We start from the raw sequence: 18,205 nt of genomic DNA, 5'->3' as shown, positions 1-18,205 counted from the left end.
AACCAACTCATTATAAGTTAAGGGCCTTGCATAATGATTATCCATTACTACAGAGTGCTCAAGTTTAGCGAATATACAGGGTGTCCCACATCGGTCTAATTTACTATTTCTAGAACTATCTGAAAATTTAAGAAAATGAATCATTTTGAAAAATTGAAAAGGCTAATATTAGAATTTTCTTGCGGAAAATGCTACGTTTTTTTGAGTATTTTGGGTTTAGTTTGGCGTTAAAACTTTCAGATAATCTAATAAGATATGGGATCGTGGGAGGCTCTGTATAGAGCTGAAAACGATCTAACGTGATGATGGGGCACCCTGTATATAAATGTCGTCTTAAGTTTAAACTTTATCAGAATAATGTTTTCAGGTATAAGATAAAAACGGGGACAAAGTTTACTCGATCCCTATAAAAATGTTATCATATTTTAACAAAAAAGGAGATAAATGTTGGCTAAATTAACTTTATTAAAAACTATCATATATGTCTCACGATTTCCCTTCTAGTAGTAATCATGGTTTAAAAATATCAAACTTTTAGACTCACTATAATTCTTCATATGCAAATGATAATAAAAAGAAAATTTAATAAATATTTGCCTAAAAAGTAGAAACTAAACAAATGCATGCAATATTTAAGACTAACAGATCATATTCAAATTTATTAATATATTTTAATACCAGACTTTTTAATTTTAATGCATCAAACGGGCACTTACAAATAGATAACAATATAATGTCTAAAATAATTTTAATAATATCTTTTTATTTAATTGGAAAAAAAGATATTTATAAAAAATTAATTTTGGTAAAATTACAATTAGGATATATTTGATCCGTTTATATTTGACATTCAAGGCTTTCTATACGTCAAAACAGATAATATAAATTTTAGATGTTCAAAAAACAAAGATAGAAATAAATAGTTTTGAGCTAATTAAAGTTCATTCCAATAGTAGCGCCGATGAAATCAAGGTAGCTGGTTACTCTGGTAAAACCATTAGGATATCCTGAAATAAACAAATTTAGTAATCCATGGAAAATATTGAAATATCGAAAATCACAATTCGATCTATAAAGTATACGAGAACGGCACAGAGAGAACCAGAAAACTATGGAATAGTATACAGTATACAGTGTACAGTGTACAGTGTACAGTGTACAGTGTACAGTGTACAGTGTACAGTGTACAGTATACAGTGTACAGTGTACAGTATACAGTAAACAGTGTACAGTGTACAGTATACAGTGTACAGTATACAGTGTACAGTATACAGTATACAGTGTACAGTATACAGTATACAGTGTACAGTGTACAGTGTACAGTGTACAGTGTACAGTGTACAGTGTACAGTGTACAGTGTACAGTGTACAGTTTACAGTGGACAGTAGACACTGGACAGTGTACAGTGTACAGTGTACAGTATACAGTATACAGTGTACAGTGTACAGTGTACAGTGTACAGTATACAGTATACAGTGTACAGTGTACAGTGTACAGTGTACAGTATACAGTGTACAGTGTACAGTGTACAGTGTACAGTGTACAGTGTACAGTGTACAGTGTACAGTGTACAGTGTACAGTATACAGTTTACACACCTGATCCACATCCTGTAGAAGCTCCAAAGCTAACAATTCCATATTGTATATACAATCCATCCCTTGGAGAATATTGTAAACTACTCCCACTGTCCCCTTGGCAGGTTCCTGTCCCGTTGGCGCCCTAAACCAGATACTTATCAAATTTTATCCAGATTTGAATCATAACATTTTATAATTCTTTGCGGATTAAGAGAAATTTAAAATTGTTGCTTCATACAATACAACAAATATTTGACATTTTTCATAAAATAGTTTAACATCCTTACTTCCACAATTATTGGTCAATCCCTGATGTTTTTTTCTATGGTTAAAAAGATCCCTGTCAATTTTTATTTTTAGACTATATAGTAAAATTAGAAAATAAATGACCTGAGCACAAACATTTGATGGTTGGATTATATCTCCATAACTTTTCCTACACACGTCATTAGTCACCAGGCTTACTCTAAGCATATCTCATTCTATTTACGCAATATTTTTTCTCAACCAAAAAATACGCAATTGTTTCTTTTTAATGTTACAAAAAAACTGTACACTCACCTCTAATTTGTAATATTCTAATCCCTATATCTTTGCAACTTGATGGTGTAAATATTTTATATGTCAATCTTTGACTGATAGAACTAGCGTAATTCGTAGGTTTAAATATCAAAAGGACTTCAACATTAGGTTGAAAAGAAAATAAATAAAAATAAAAAATTAGAAAATTAGAAATTAGATTATCTCTTCAAGCTTTACCTCCAAAATAAACACATAATACTCGAAAACCCTAGATCTTTTCGCTTAAGAAATTTTTGTATTAGCCTTATTTAATTTTTAAAAATGATTCATTGTCCCAAAAAGTGTTTGACAGAAAAATATCTGATTACTTTTGAAACTTTTTTCTGCGACCTAATAAAAGACAAATCAGAAATCAGAATCTTGGGATCAAGCATCTTATGTAGACTTACGGATTAATTGAGGGATCAATTTCATAAGTGCCCACATTGGATATTGAGATCAAGCTTTCAACTATATCCACACAAAAGTTCCGATCTCAGAGCCCAAAACTTCCGACCTGTATCGTAATGAAACCCAGTATCGGAAACCAGGTTTCATGAATGGGGTCAGTCAGTTAATTGTAGATACAAATATTTTTGTTAAGAAATATGATTTCATTTGGTTACTTTTTGTTTTCTAATCTCTTGAATTAAATCTAGACAAAAACCCCAAAAAGGAAACTCAGGAATTGCGTTCAACGATACTTACTTTAATTTCCGGCCCAAAACTTAAGACAGGGTACCGTTATGAAAACCAGTTTAAAAACCCAAGTTTCACGAATGGGGTTAGGCAGTTTTGTGAATATCAATATTTTTGTAATGAAATATTATTTTTTCAGTTTCTTTATATTCTCCATTTTTTTCAAATCTCTTAAATCAAAATATACACAAATGTTAAGACCCCAAAAAGGACACTCGGCCGGAAGTTCCGTTCAACGATACTCTTTTAAATTTCGGGCTCTGGACTCATGAGTGTACACTGTACATTTACAATCAATGCCCTAATATTTAATGCTAAATGAAAATATTCCTGAGTTCATTGAGGGTTGGAGAAATGAGAGCTCCATTTTGAGTTTTACCCCAACCAACAGCAAAGAGAGATTGACCGGCCATATTTTGGTCAACTGCATTCCTGGCAGGCAGACATCCAGGGGAGATATTCTCTACATTTAAAGGGACTGTAAGCGTAGTTTCAAGTTGAGTCTTCCATTTATAAAGAGGCATGTCCGATTCACAACGGTACCCTTTAAATCTTTGTCCCGAACAATGCTGAGGTAGATTCACTGTGTTCACTCTCCGTGCAAGTGTACACTCGCGCCGTTTCTTGGCACTTAATTTCGCACGATATAATAAGAATTTCTATGAAATCCTTAATCAAGCAAATGTTTAAAGGGTATCGTTGTAAATAGGACATGCCACTTTAAATGAAAGGTCAATTGAAATTAGGCTTACTGCAGTCCTCTTTAAACAAATTATCAAAAAAATTTAAGAATCTTAAACCCAGCAAACGTTTCCTAGCTGTAAAACTCAGATAATAACGAGCTGAAAACCTTTAAATTCAGTCAATCACTGCCCCACGTGGTGTCGAGTTTATCCGATCTCTAATTGGTAAGCTGTTTTTCTTGGATTACAACTTTTAATCGCTGTAATAATTAAAAATTTCAACTGAGGATATCAAGTTCAGGCGCTGTAGATTATTTAGCTCCATAAAATCTGCAAAATTTTTGTTTTGTTTTTGTTTTACAATGTACTATATCAAAGAGAAAATGTTCAAAATTGAATAATTGAAGATGGGCGCGAAGCGCAATAAAAGCCTAGAAATCAATAAATAGCATTCCTCAGAATCAGATTATAGAATTTGAAAATGATGAATAAGAATTCAGTTACAATTCTTTTTCCCTACTTTATTTTCATGGTTTCCTACTTGTATATGCAGGGATAGAATTCTTCGGTAGATGAACCAGAGCAACATCATTTAAGATTTTTTCAACATTATACTGAGGATGCTCTACAAACTCCTGAATACATGAAGTGTGAGTATAATCCCATAAAACATGATGTACTTCGTCTTTGCTGCATGTGGCGGCGGCATTTTTGTAATAGCATTGTATTCCAATTAAACAAAATATCAAGGAAATTTCATAGTCCTTGATTTCTGAAAATGTTGGAAGGTTTATGGATGATCAAAATTTCAAAAATTTGCCTCCAACAAAATTCGATGTTTTCATTAAAATTTTGAAAATCCACGATTTTTTTTAAAATCCGCCAACTGTTTTGTTTGTTTTTGTTTTACAATGTATACAAACATAAAATATTCACAATTGAAATAGAAGATGAGCGCGAAGCGCCCTAAAAGCCTAGTATTATATACTTTGCTTGTCTGGGTGTCAGTTTGTTTGTATCCAATAAACGCAAAAACGACTAAACCGATAGAGCCCAAAACTTTTTAGGGACCTCACATAACCCCAGGGAAGCTTCTTCAAAATTTGCCTTACAAAATTATGTTTTTTTTTAAATCAAAGAAAAAATCGATAAGAAAGCAACAGTTAAAAGTTAAAAATTCGGACATAAGCGCGAAGTGCCCTAGAAGCCTAGTGTATAATTTTTAAGATGCAAAGAAATCCCCTTTTGGAAATCTCAAGACAATTGTTTCAATTATAGACCTTATTTTTTTCTCATAATTTACTCATAATTATACCTGATTTATCAATAATTATACTTAATTTACACATAATTTACTAATTATTATACTTAATTTACCAATAATTTTACTTAATTTACCAATTAATATACCTAATTTACCTTATTATTATACACACTTTACCAATTATTATACATAATTAACCTATTATTATACCCGATTTACCAATAATTATTCCTAATTAACCAATTATTACACTTAATTTAACAATAATTATACCTAATTTACCAATAATTATACACGATTTACTAATTATTATACTTAATTTACCAATTATGATACCTAATTTACCAATAACTGTGCTTGATTTACCAATAATTATACGTAATTTACCAATAATTATACCTAATTTACCAATAATTATACCTAATTTACCAACTGTTATACCTTATTCACCAATAATTATACCTAATTTACCAATAATTATATCTTATTTACCAATAATTATGCCTAATTTACCAATAATTATATCTTATTTACCAATAATTATACCTAATTTACCAATAATATTACCTAATTTACCAATAATTATACATAATTTACTTATAATCATACCTGACTGAAAATGATAAGTCTTCCCTCCTCCTCATTGTATAGATTATGAGCCCCCAGGTAAGCGTAAGCACTGATAGCTCTGAAATATTAAATTCAAAATATAGATTTGAACTTTTTAATCTCTAGATCTTTACAACCTGAAAGTGAAATTTATCTGTAGGCGTAACTTTCAGCAACCCTCCTTGGAAATATGGCAACGCCCGATTGACAACGATACTCTAATCAAGTATGATTTTGATATTCATGATATTGTTTATTTTCATTTGTGGTTTCTTGCGTGCATTTCTTGAAATTTACCAGAAATTCACAGGAAAAAAATTGATTCATTTGTGATTAGATTAAGGTGAACTGTTGTGAATAGAAGATTGACATCTTTGCATAGAGGGTTACTTGAAATAACGCTTACAGTCCCTTTAATCTGAAGAAAAGTGATTCAAACGTGAAAAAGGTAAAACAGGTAAAAAGCAATCTCTTGAACCAACTCTTGAAATTTTATAATATTTAATATTGAACTAAACGAACCCATGAGTGCAATGCGCTGCTGTTAGAATCCATTCCTTGTTTAAAAGTGTACCTCCACAGAACCATTGTCCATTAAAGGATAGTCCAACCATCCAAGGATATCTAATCAATATTTTATTAAAGGATAGTTCAACCATCCAAGGATATCTAATCAATATTTATTAAAGGATAGTTCAATAATACAAGGATATCTAATCAATATTTTATTAAAGGATAGTTCAACCATCCAAGGATATCTAATTAATATTTATTAAAGGATAGTTCAACCATCCAAGGATATCTAATCAATATTTATTAAAGGATAGTTCAACCATCCAAGGATATCTAATCAATATTTATTAAAGGATAGTTCAATAACACAAGGATATCTAATCAATATTTATTAAAGGATAGTTCAATAATACAAGGATATCTAATCAATATTTTATTAAAGGATAGTCCAATAATACAAGAATATCTAATCAATATTTGTTAAAGGATAGTTCAATAATACAAGGATATCAAATCAATATATATTAAAGGATATAGTCCAATAATACAAGGATATCTAATCAATATATATTAAAGGATATAGTCCAATAATACAAGGATATCTAATCAATATTTTATTAAAAGTTAGACCCATCATTTAAAAAAATTGTTATTTTTTTAACCTGTGAGGCTGAACTCCAGTTCCTCCGACTATTCTATTGGAAGCATTGGGTATCCCGCACCCAGCTGACATAAATAAAAATTTGAAAAATTAATAATAAAAAACTTAATTTCGAACATTCCAGATATTTCGAAGTAAAACAAAATAGGGAATCTGTTAGACTTAGAGGCATTAACAAAAATAACATTGCCTCATTTATTTTAGTTTTTAACAGAAAAATATTAATGTCTATATATCTATGTATATAAAGAAGTAATCTTTGTTTGTTTATTATTTGTAAGTCTGATCATAACTCAGGAACCCCTGGACCAATTTGCCTCAAATTTTGATTCGGGAACTCGGAAGAACCACGAGAATTTTCCTTTCCTTAAAACATTGGTTACAATTTTAAATTTTAAGTGTAACCATCCATATTTAAGCCGCGTCTCAAAGTTAAGCCGCGGCTCAAATTTTTAAAATTCGGTCTCAGGACAACATTAATATTAAAGATTATTTTATTCTGAACGTAATTTCATAAGAGTTATTTTCTCAGGGGTCTTCTGTAAAGAGGAATAAAGTTCTTATTTAAGATTTCTTTAAAAATAAAAAATGATTTTAAGAACGTTTTAATGTCAAAAAAGTTTAATACATTTTGCGCTGAAAAAAAGTTCACAAATGGAAAACAATATGAGATCAATAGGTTTATTAAACAAAACCTCGTAAATTATTATTATATGTCTTTAGTTTTCAATTATTTACATAGACTTTTTTTAATCTTTTACCTTCTCCATTATACTCCACAGTAATTGGTTTAACTGTTGTTGTTGTTGTTGTTGTGACTGGAGCAGCAACTGTTGTTACATTTCTAACAACCTCGTAGCTGAAGAATGTTAGCAGTGTTAGAATATTAAGATGAATAATTTAATTAGTCTTTGTTGGTCCCTAGTATTGAATTAATCAGTCTCTCTGGAAACACCTGTATTATGGATATCAAGATCAGCACTTGATCTCTTCTTTTTGTTAATCTGCAGATTTAGTTTATATTTGATATCCAGGAAAGCGTATGAAATTCAACAAATCAGAATGTCGTTCAGAGAAACCAAATAGCCAATCAGAAGCCGGGAAATTTTGCGCGCAAACAATGAGAGAGAACTGCCAATGTTTGGAATCGACTAGGGATTTCCAAAAACAGAAAATCAAGAGTGTCAATAGTGGATATTCATGGATTAAGGTAACAGGAATAAGGGTAGATCCAACACAAAAGTTTCCAGCTCTGGTTAATTTAAAAAATGTTTAGTTCTCTATAGTTGGATTAAAAAGTATTTATTAGTTTCTGGTTGATATAAATACTTTGTAAAAATACTGCACAGTGAGAACAATTCAAAATATTTGAACGATTCGTTTTAATTTTCTTAAATAACAGAAAATGTTTTCTACAATGTGATAAAATCTAACTTAGATAGAATATTTTAATTGTGATAAAAATGAAAGAAAACAAAAATCTCTAGCTAGAGGTTAAAATTATAACAAATGTTACAGCCAACTTTTAGTTTTAAAATAAGAGTTATTTGTGAAAATGAATCTAATCAAGGATGTAATGAAAGGAAAGTTATTTCAGAAGTGTATCACATCTTTTGAACTGCAGTGTACTGTCTCTGGGCGGTAATGTAAACACAAGACAGATGTCATAGCTTGACATGGGATCCATCTTTCACATGAAAAAAATCAATGAAATATTCTGGTCATGGGAAACTATTATGGGAATTATCAAAATTATCGAAATTTAATGCTTTTAACCTCCTCGGATACTAAACGAACACTGATTGTTTACAAATTCCGCCCAAAGAGAACTGGGTTCAATGTGTACGCAGACCGCAATTGACTTTCCTTGCATTATAACCTTGAATCTAATAATCTACTTTCTACCTGCATGTGAACCCTCTATAGTTTTGCTGCAAGCTTGTCCTAATATTTCGTTGATAAAATTCATTTCTTTATTGAGAATTTTGTCGTTTAAAGGAAATGAGCCTTTGCCACAAACTCTGATTTCTAATCCCTATTTCTTCGTAACCCAATGTTGCAGATCTTAGATATTTCAAACTATAAATTTTGTTTTATAAAATACCATAAGTTAGAAAAATCAAAGGTTTCCACCATCAGGTTGCAACGATATGGGGATTAGACAATTTGAGTTAGTGGCAAAGACTCAATTTCTTTGCAGCAATTGAAAAAAATCAGCAAAAAGTTTAATTTTTAAATAGGATTGTTCAGGAAGTTTAATTTTACTGTAGGTCCAACTAACTAGATATATATACTTAACGTTTCAATTAAGAATATTTTAAGAATATTAACAACTCTGCAGTTAATTTTGCCAGAAGAAAATTTGACATTTCTAAGAGTGTTGTTTAGAAAAAATGGCAATTTCTAATTTGTTATCAATTTTCCTGAAATAAACAGACATGAAGTTTTCAGTAGATGAGATTGTGAAAGGGGTGAATTTATTGTAATCTCCACACAATCTGAAATACAATTTTACAGGGTGAATTTATTGTAATCTCCACACAATCTTAAATACAATTTTACAGGGTGAATTTATTGTAATATCCATGCAATCTGAAATACAATTTTACAGGGTGAACTTATTGTAATCTCCACACAATCTTAAATACAATTTTACAGGGTGAATTTATTGTAATCTCCACACAATCTGAAATACAATTTTACAGGGTGAATTTATTGTAATCTCCACACAATCTGAAATACAATTTTACAGGGTGAATTTATTGTAATATCCACACAATCTGAAATACAATTTTACAGGGTGAATTTATTGTAATCTCCACACAATCTGAAATACAATTTTACAGGGTGAATTTATGTAATATCCATGCAATCTGAAATACAATTTTACAGGGTGAATTTATTGTAATATCCACACAATCTGAAATACAATTTTACAGGGTGAACTTATTGTAATCTCCACACAATCTGAAATACAATTTTACAGGGTGAACTTATTGTAATCTCCATGCAATCTGAAATACAATTTTACAGGGTGAATTTATTGTAATCTCCACACAATCTGAAATACAATTTTACAGGGTGAATTTATTGTAATCTCCACACAATCTGAAATACAATTTTACGGTGTGAATTTATTGTAATCTCCACAGTCCACACAATCTGAAATATAATTTTACAGGGTGAATTTATTATAATCTCCAAACAATCTGAAATAAAATTCTACAATGTGAATTTATTCTAATCTCCACACAATCTGAAATACAATTCTACAGGGTGAACACAAGAATTTGAAACAGTTATTTTAAAGGGACTGTAAGCGTAATTTTAATTAACCCTCTATATAAAACAAGATTCACAACTGTACCCTTGTAAACATAAACCTGATCAAGAATGTGAAAGATATTGTTATTGTTCAAGGTTTAAAAGTGTTTAATTCTGTCGATAATTCCAATATGTTTTCTTGCAATATAAATGCGCAAGAAACTATTGTTGAGTAACCACAAAAAAATAGGTTTTTTGAAATTCTAAACATTGAAATCTAATTAATGCTTGATAAGACAAAGTAAAAGTAAAAGAGTACTGTTGTGAATCGGGCATTGCCAACTTTGCGTAGAAGGTAACTTGAAATTACGCGAACAGTCCCTTTAAGGTGTGGGGGGGCAGAGATAGCAGTGTTTTGGTCTAGATCTAATGCACAGAGTTAAAATTAAGACGCTAGGAATAACAACCTTTTTTAAGATCTAGATATTTATTATCTCCGTATCGAGATCATTTAAATTATACAAAATAGTTTACATGGATAAAGTTATACATTTTTACATCTAAAAATGTATAACTTAAACCTAACCAATCCTATTTTTTCTGTTATGAATGAAATGGTTCCATCAGTTTTCATTCTTTAACTGACATAATTCTAATTAGTTATAAATGTTAGTTATTCTTTTCCACAAACTCAAATTTAAAATACATCTTTGCAACCTTATAATGTAAACCTACGACATTTAGACTTAGATTATTTAATATAACAGAATTCAAAGTTTGATATATCTAAGGTTTACAACATTGTTTTTTGAAATATAGGAAGTAGAAAATCAGAGTTTGTGGCTAAGACTCAATTCCTATTTATAATAAAAAACAGAACAGAATCTTTGTAAATTTTCATTTCATTTATTGTACTTAAGTAATTATTCAAAAGTTTAAGTTTCCAAATTAGAAATTAATATTTTTGTATACTTACAGATAATATTTAACCCAGGCCCAGTCTGGGGCAATCAGAATATAGTCGAAATATCCTGGCAGCAAATTGAAATACTTTAGACAAAATTTAATTTTCAAAATTTTCAAAGGAATTTATATAGAAAAAAGAATTAAAACAATAATATACAGGGTTACCCACAAAGGATGAGACTTCAGAAACGATTGTACGCAATTTGAATTGTCTGTTTCCTGATATTCACGATTCCCTGCAACTGTAAGCAGGATTCGCGCTTTTCAAAATCAGTAATGAAGCCATTATAAGACTTTATTCAAGAGAAAAGCTTTAAATCAACCAAGAAATCAACATATTTTGAGAGTTTCAGGTCGTCTTTACAGTCTCATCCTTTGTGGATAATCCTGGATATATATTAGGGGTGATCAATATTGGAATTGAGCCAACCGCCCACCGGAGATCGTTGCGTTTTCACTTAAAAAATTTTTACAATAAAAAAATCGTCCATAGGGTTGTTTTTGTATCAACAGCATTCATTAAAATTTCAAATATCTCCGACATCATGAATTGCAAAGATAAATGGATTAAATAATTTTTAGAGAGTAATACAGAATCAGTAATTTTCAATTTACTTTTAGAAATAGTTTATGGCATTCATTTGGCATTCACCTAATTTTAATATTTCCAAAATGTGGTCTGCCATTTTTGTACGTTTATCTAAAAATTAAAATCTAACCAAAATTCTCAATTTTATAATGTTGAAAAAACGGAAAACCACATGCATTTTGGAAATGGCAGTCGACTAGGATTGTTTTGAGACTATTGATTTTTGAATATTTTCTTAAATTTTGTTGCCAAATGATTGCAGAAAACTATTTCTAAGGTCTAACAAGTTTTCAATTAATTAATAAACTATTCCACGTTCATATAGAACAGCACTGTATTTACAGCAAGGGTTTTTGTCTTCTCTTTTTGTATTTTTATAAGTGTTTTTTTTGCTTTCCTTGGTCACATGATTGTGTGTATACATAGGAACAGGTTATAGATACAGTTGCCGACTGTTCCGCCTAGAATAGAATTGAATAGAATAGAATAGAATAGAATAGAATATAACAGAACAGCATAGAATAGAATGGAATAGATTAGAATAGAATGGAATAGAATAGAAAAGAACAAAATAGAATAGAATAGAATAGAATATAATAGAATAGAATAGAATAGAATAGAATAGAATAGAATAGAATAGAATAGAATAGAATAGAATAGAATAGAATAGAATAGAATAGAATAGAATAGAATAGAATAGAATATATAATAGAAAAGCACTTTAATACGGTTACATATTGCAAATTTAAAAAATTTATGTTTTTAATTCTCAATTTATATTTTTGCAGTAAGAGAAGCTATATGACTGAATATATATAAGATTTTCAGCATATGTAAAATTTACCTAAGTTTAATCCACAAAAGATAAGAAAGTAAAGACGACTTGAAACTCTTAAAGTAAGACGATTTCAAGGTTGAATTAAGCCTTCTGCATAAGATATTGTTATTTAATGGTTTTATAATGGTTTGGCAAATAAAAACAGGTTGGCGGAAACATGAGCTATAAACTCCGTACAGTCGCCTTTACAGTCTCATCCTTTGTGGGTAACCCTGTTACATTGATGGGGTTATCATGTTCTGCATAATATCAAGCTAGGGTTGTCTTTGAATCTAAATAGTATTGTTGTATCTGCTGCTTTTGTTATTGTTATTGTTTACATTGTTATTGTTATTGTTTACATTTGTGAATTAATTAGAATTAATGAGCTGAGTTTCTTCTTTGTTTTGTCTCTAGTTTAATTAATTCAAATAAAGCTGGGGCAAGACTATAAAGCACCAAATTAATTTTAAAAAATATTTTTAATGTTATAGTTTTGACTAGAGTTACCAACGGGCCAACGCACGTGGATTTACACGTACGCGCAATTGCGAGCCCTTGAATTCTACGCAAATCCACGCAGTTCGGGGCAATTGAAACAACAAATATAATAAGAAAAGCGATTTCAACCTAATCGAAATTTAAAAATTTTACTGGATTTTCGGTCATTTTTAAAATTTAAAATACAGTTTTAATATTTAATATTTTAACTATCATAGAGGACTGAACAAAGCTGAATTAGGTTTGTCTTTATGTTACTTAAAAAAAGCCACATTTATCTCTAGAAGAGGAAAATAACAAAAGTTTTTGATTATTTTCATAGATTTAGTCTGCAGCTTATGAAAAGTCTTGTCAATTTTTAAGACAGGGTCGACGCTTTGGGCTTTGATTTTACCGCTCTAGCCTTTAACCCACTTTTTCCCTTTGCTTTTCTCTTTAGATTTTAGCACTATATATCACTTGTTACTAGCTTTGGTTTTATTAGAAGTAATTGGCAAAATTCTCATTTATTTTTGCTCCAGAGCTTGCAATCTAATTAAATCACATTGGATTTTAAACTGAAGTATTGTTTAAGCTGTTATAATGAATTTAATGTACTGCGATTATTGTTTGAGTTGTTAATGAAATTTGTTATTGTACTGCAATTGTTGTTTAAGTTGGTAATGCATTTTTGTTATTGTACTGTAATTATTCTTTAGGTTGTTAATAAAATTTCTGTTATTGTACTGCAATTATTGCTTAAGTTGTTAATGCATTTTTGTCATTGTACTGCAATTATTGCTTAAGTTGTGAATTCATTTTTTGTTACTGCTGTTATTGTGTTCGTTGTTAATGAATATTTGTCATTGTACTTCAATTGTTGTTTAAGGTGTTAATGAATTTTTGTTATTGTACTGCAATTATTAATTATTGCTTAAATTGGTTATGAATTTTTGCTATTGCAATTATTGTTTAAGTTGTGAATGAATTTTGTTATTTTACTGCAATTATTGTTTAAGTTGTTAATGAAATGTTGTTATTGTACTGCAATTTTTGTTTAAGCTGTTAATTATTTTTCTTTATTGTACTGCAATTATTGTTTACCTTAAACCACCAAACACATTTAACATCGGCCGGATAGTCGTTTGGATAGTTAGGAGAACTAAAAAAAATATTAAATTTTTTTATTTTGTTTTTTTATTATTTTATAATTTTTTCCTCTTCAGAACTCTGTTTACTCTTTAAAATTGACTGTTTCTTTTAACCGTCCCTGTCCATATTTTCCATATTTTTTGGAACTCTATAAATCTTCATGTTCCTTTAGAATCATATGTATCTTCTTATTCCTTCTGGAATTTTTTGTGCGTTCCTTTTGGAACTCTATTTTATGTGTTCCTTTCCCGAACTCTGTTCATTGAATTGTTTTAATTATAACTCTTTATAATTGATTGTTCCGTATAAGCATCTCTGTATACTCTGTATACAACCGTCGCGTTCCTTTGGAACTATTTCTACCTGATTGTTACTTTTAAACTCCTTTTCCGCGAAATTTCCCCTTTGAAACTTGATTGGTCCTTTGGAACTCTCTTACCTAATTGTTCCCTTTGTTCCTATTCGAAGATTTGTGAGTGTTCCTCCACAGGAACTTGTTTGTCTATCATTGATAGGAGACAACTGGAGGTCGTCATCCAACAATAGTTGTGGAGCCTGTACAGTTACTATTAGACAAAGAAGGTTGTAATCTAACAGAATTTGAAAGTCCTGTACATAAACTATTACACAACTGTAGGTCGTCGTCCAAAATAAGTTTTGGGGACTATAGATCAATTATTAGACAATGAAAGGTCGTCATCCGCAAACAAAATTTGGGATCTGTACATAAATTATTAGACACCGAAATTGTCGTGATCCAAAAGTATAGTTGTGGAACCTGTACAAATTTTGTTAGGCAATATATGTCGTCATCCAACAGTAGCTTTAGGCCTGAGCCCGTATCTTGCCAACTAATCGGGCGTATATAAGACGTACTTTATATGTCTCCATACTCTAAAGTGTTTGTCCACTAGACGTCACCCAAAGTATAGTTGTCAGTACATAATCTAATTTTACTATGCTTTCTTTTTGTTTGAGCCGAGATCAAGGGGTCTTGTTTCACCGCGAGTAAATCAAGACGTCATATGTTTGCAAAAAGTACGACTGGGAAGATTCGGGCTCTGTATATATCTGTATATATATTAGACAATGTATGTTGTCATCCAACAGTAGTTGCGGGGCCCATGTACATAAATTATTAGACAAAAAAGATCATCACTCGAATGCAGTTTTTGGAACCTGTACATAAATTATTTGGCAATAGAAGGTCGTAATAAGAAAGCAAATTCGAGACATAAATTATTAGGCATATAGATTGTCGTCCTCCAACAGTATAGGTAAGGGTCTGTACATAAACTACTAGACAACTTAGGTTGTCATCTAACAGTATTTGCGGGGTCTTCCATAAACTGATAGGCAATAAATAGGTCGTCATCCAACAGTAGTTGCAGGGTCTGTACATAAACTACTAGACAATATAGGTCGTCATCCAACCGTAGTTGGGGGCCTGTACATAAACTTTTTGATACATAAACTACTAGGCAATATAGGTCGTCATCCAACAGTAGTTGGGGGCCTGTACATAAACTTTTTGATACATAAACTACTAGGCAATATAGGTCGTCATCCAACAGTAGTTGGGGGCACATAAACTACTAGGCAATATAGGTCGTCATCCAACAGTAGTTGGGGGGCCTGTACAATATCTATTCGAAAATATAGGTCCTAATCCAACTTTGTACAGTGTAATAAAACAATTAAAGGTCTTAATCCAACAGTACTTTTGTACTACAAGTACTACAATCTACTACAATCAAAACGGCTGAATCGATCGGGTCTAATTTTTGTGTGGGACCTCACGTGACCCCAGGGAAGGTTTATGAATGATCAAAATTTTAAAAGTTTGTGTTCAAAAGATTTATTTTTGTTAAATTAAGAAAATGCAAAAAAAATATTATGAAATCCGCAAATTTTTTTTGTTTTTGTTTTAATTATACTGTACAAAAAGAAGATGCTCACAGATAAAGCCACAATTAAAAGTTGAAATAGAAGATGGGCGCAAAGCGCTTTAAAATTTTAGTAATATTATAAATAATTTTAAAAAGAACCAAGCTTAAAGTTGTAAAAACCCCAGAATGTTGGAAAACAGTCGTCATTAAAATCTCATCCTCTGAGGTTTATCCTGTATATAGTCCATCAAACAATCCTAAACTAGTCATGGGGTTTGAATATAAGGATTTTCTAATTTGTAACCATGATTTAAAAATGTTCAACAATTTTATAAAAATTTAGTATAGCTGAAAGAAAGAACGTTTTCTTCTCTTGAAAAGTTTGAATTAAAGGGACTGTAAGCCTAATTTCAAGCGACCCTAAGTGAAAAATTGGCAATGTCCAATCGGTTTCGCTGCGAAAGTGACGCAATTCTTGCTTATAAGAAACAACAAAGAATCACTTTTTAACCCTAGAAAAACGACAACATCTTCCACATTATTGATCAGATAAAGTTTTAAAGCTACCAAATAAATCGAACATTGCCATCTTTGCACAGATGGTCACTTGAAATTACGCTAGCAGCCCCTTTAAAACGTATTAAAGTCTGTCTGTGTCTCTTGTATAAAAGTAGATGACTATGGAAAAAGTTGAGATAAACGAGCACAGTAAGTGTTTAAAGTTTTTCATCTTTAAAGGTACAGTAAGCGTATTTTCAAGTGACCCTCCATGGAAAGATGGCAATGCCCGATTTACAACGGTACCCTTGAAACCTAAATCTGATCAAAAATGTGGAAGATACCGTTGTTTTTTCTGTCTTAAAAGTGTTTATTTCTGTAAGTTTTTCTATTACTTCATGTAAGTAAGAAATGCGGCAAGTCACTTTCGTAGAGAAACTGCAAATGAAAATTAACAGTTTGAAGAAACAAAAACATGAAGCTAGTTCTAATTCATACTTTCAACACTTTCAAAGGTACCGTTGTAAATCGGGCTTTACAATCTTTGCATTGCCAGAGGGTCACTTGATATTTCGCTTACAGTCCCTTTAAAACCTTACATCCGCTCTACTGACTATATTATATGGTATTTAAATTCTATTGTGATAAACACACTCAAACTATGAGATTTCAGAAAAAAAAAGGTTCTAATGTATTGTAAGGAGTTAGAAGGGATTGCGTCGGATTTAGGGAGCGGCCGGGTAGGATTCCACTGAAATTTGCTCGGAAAGGTATCGAACTGAATTTATGAAATTAGAAGGGATTAAACTGAAATTTTGAAATTTGAAGGGATCGAACTAAATTTAAGGAATTGAAAGGAATTAAACTGAACTTAAGGAATAGGAAGGGATTAAACTGTATTCCATGGAATTTGAATGGTATAACTGAATTCTGGACATTAGAAGGAATCTAGCTTATTTTAGAGAATAAGAAGGAGTTAAACTGAATTCAAGGAGTCGGGAGGGATTAAACTGAATTCTCGAAATTAGAAGGAATCTATCTAAATTTAGGAATTGGAAAGGATTAAATTGTATTTCTGGAGTTGGAAGGGATTGAATTGAATTTAAGGAAGTTGAACGGATTTTAACTGAATTCCACGAAAGTTGAAAGAGCTTGAACTAAATTCCATGGAAATGGGTTGGGATTAATCTGAATTTAAGAAGTTCACAGGGATTAAACTGAATTCTTGGAATGGGTAGGGATGAAACTGATTAAAGAGAGTTGAATGGAATTGAACTGAATTCAGTAAGTTGAGGTTGAATCGAATTAAGGGATTTAGAATGGATTGAAACGAATTCAGGAAGATATTAGGGATTAGTCAGAAAGTTTGAAGGATTGAACTGAATTCAGGGAGTGGGAAGGGATTTAACTGAATCTAGGAAGTTGGAATGAATTAAATTGAACCCAGGAAATTGGAAAGGATTGAACGGAATCCAGGAGTTGGGAAAATATTGAACTGAATCCAGGAAGTTTAAAAAGAATTGAACTGAATCCAGGAATTATGAATAGATTGAACTGAATCTAGGAATTGTGAAAGGATTGAACTGAATCTAGGAATTGTGAAAGGATTGAACTGAATCCAGGAATTGAGAAAGGATTGAACTGAATCTAGATATTGTGAAAGGATTGAACTGAATCTAGGAATTGAGAAAGGATTGAACTGAATCCAAAAATTGAGAAAGGGTTGAACTGAATCTAGGAATTGAGAAAGGATTGAACTGAATCTAGAAATTTTGAAAGGATTGAATTGAATCTAGGAATTGAGAAAGGATTGAACTGAATCCAGGAATTGAGAAAGGATTGAACTGAATTTAGAAATTGTAAAAGGATTGAACTGAATCTAGGAATTTTGAAAGGGTTGAACTGAATCCAGGAATTGAGAAGGAATTGAATTGAATCTGGGAATTTAGGAAGGATTGAACTGAATCTAGAAATTGTGAA

At 31.0% G+C, this 18,205-nt stretch overlaps 1 protein-coding gene across 1 annotated transcript; it reads right to left on the bottom strand.

Moving 5' to 3' along the window:
* Positions 1-684: 684 nt before the first annotated feature.
* On the bottom strand, positions 685-14,393 carry LOC111709850 (brachyurin). The gene is made up of 15 exons (XM_023483770.1): positions 14,278-14,393; positions 13,791-13,848; positions 11,787-11,850; positions 10,811-10,865; positions 8,994-9,068; positions 8,476-8,514; positions 7,332-7,429; positions 6,572-6,635; positions 5,919-6,020; positions 5,397-5,475; positions 4,065-4,158; positions 3,171-3,303; positions 1,971-2,046; positions 1,599-1,722; positions 685-1,007 (listed from the first exon to the last, which is right to left on the bottom strand). Exons 5-15 carry the CDS (start codon positions 9,008-9,010, stop codon positions 931-933), a joined length of 903 nt encoding a protein of 300 aa, XP_023339538.1. The 5' UTR covers positions 9,011-9,068; positions 10,811-10,865; positions 11,787-11,850; positions 13,791-13,848; positions 14,278-14,393; the 3' UTR covers positions 685-930.
* Between the last annotated feature and the right edge of the window lie 3,812 nt (positions 14,394-18,205).

The sequence above is a fragment of the Eurytemora carolleeae genome, unplaced genomic scaffold, assembly GCF_000591075.1.
Source record: "Eurytemora carolleeae unplaced genomic scaffold, Eaff_2.0 scaffold1006, whole genome shotgun sequence".
Lineage (NCBI taxonomy): Eukaryota > Metazoa > Arthropoda > Copepoda > Calanoida > Temoridae > Eurytemora > Eurytemora carolleeae.
The sequence above is the reverse complement of the archived record's forward strand: the minus strand, read 5'-3'. Positions and strand labels throughout refer to the sequence as shown.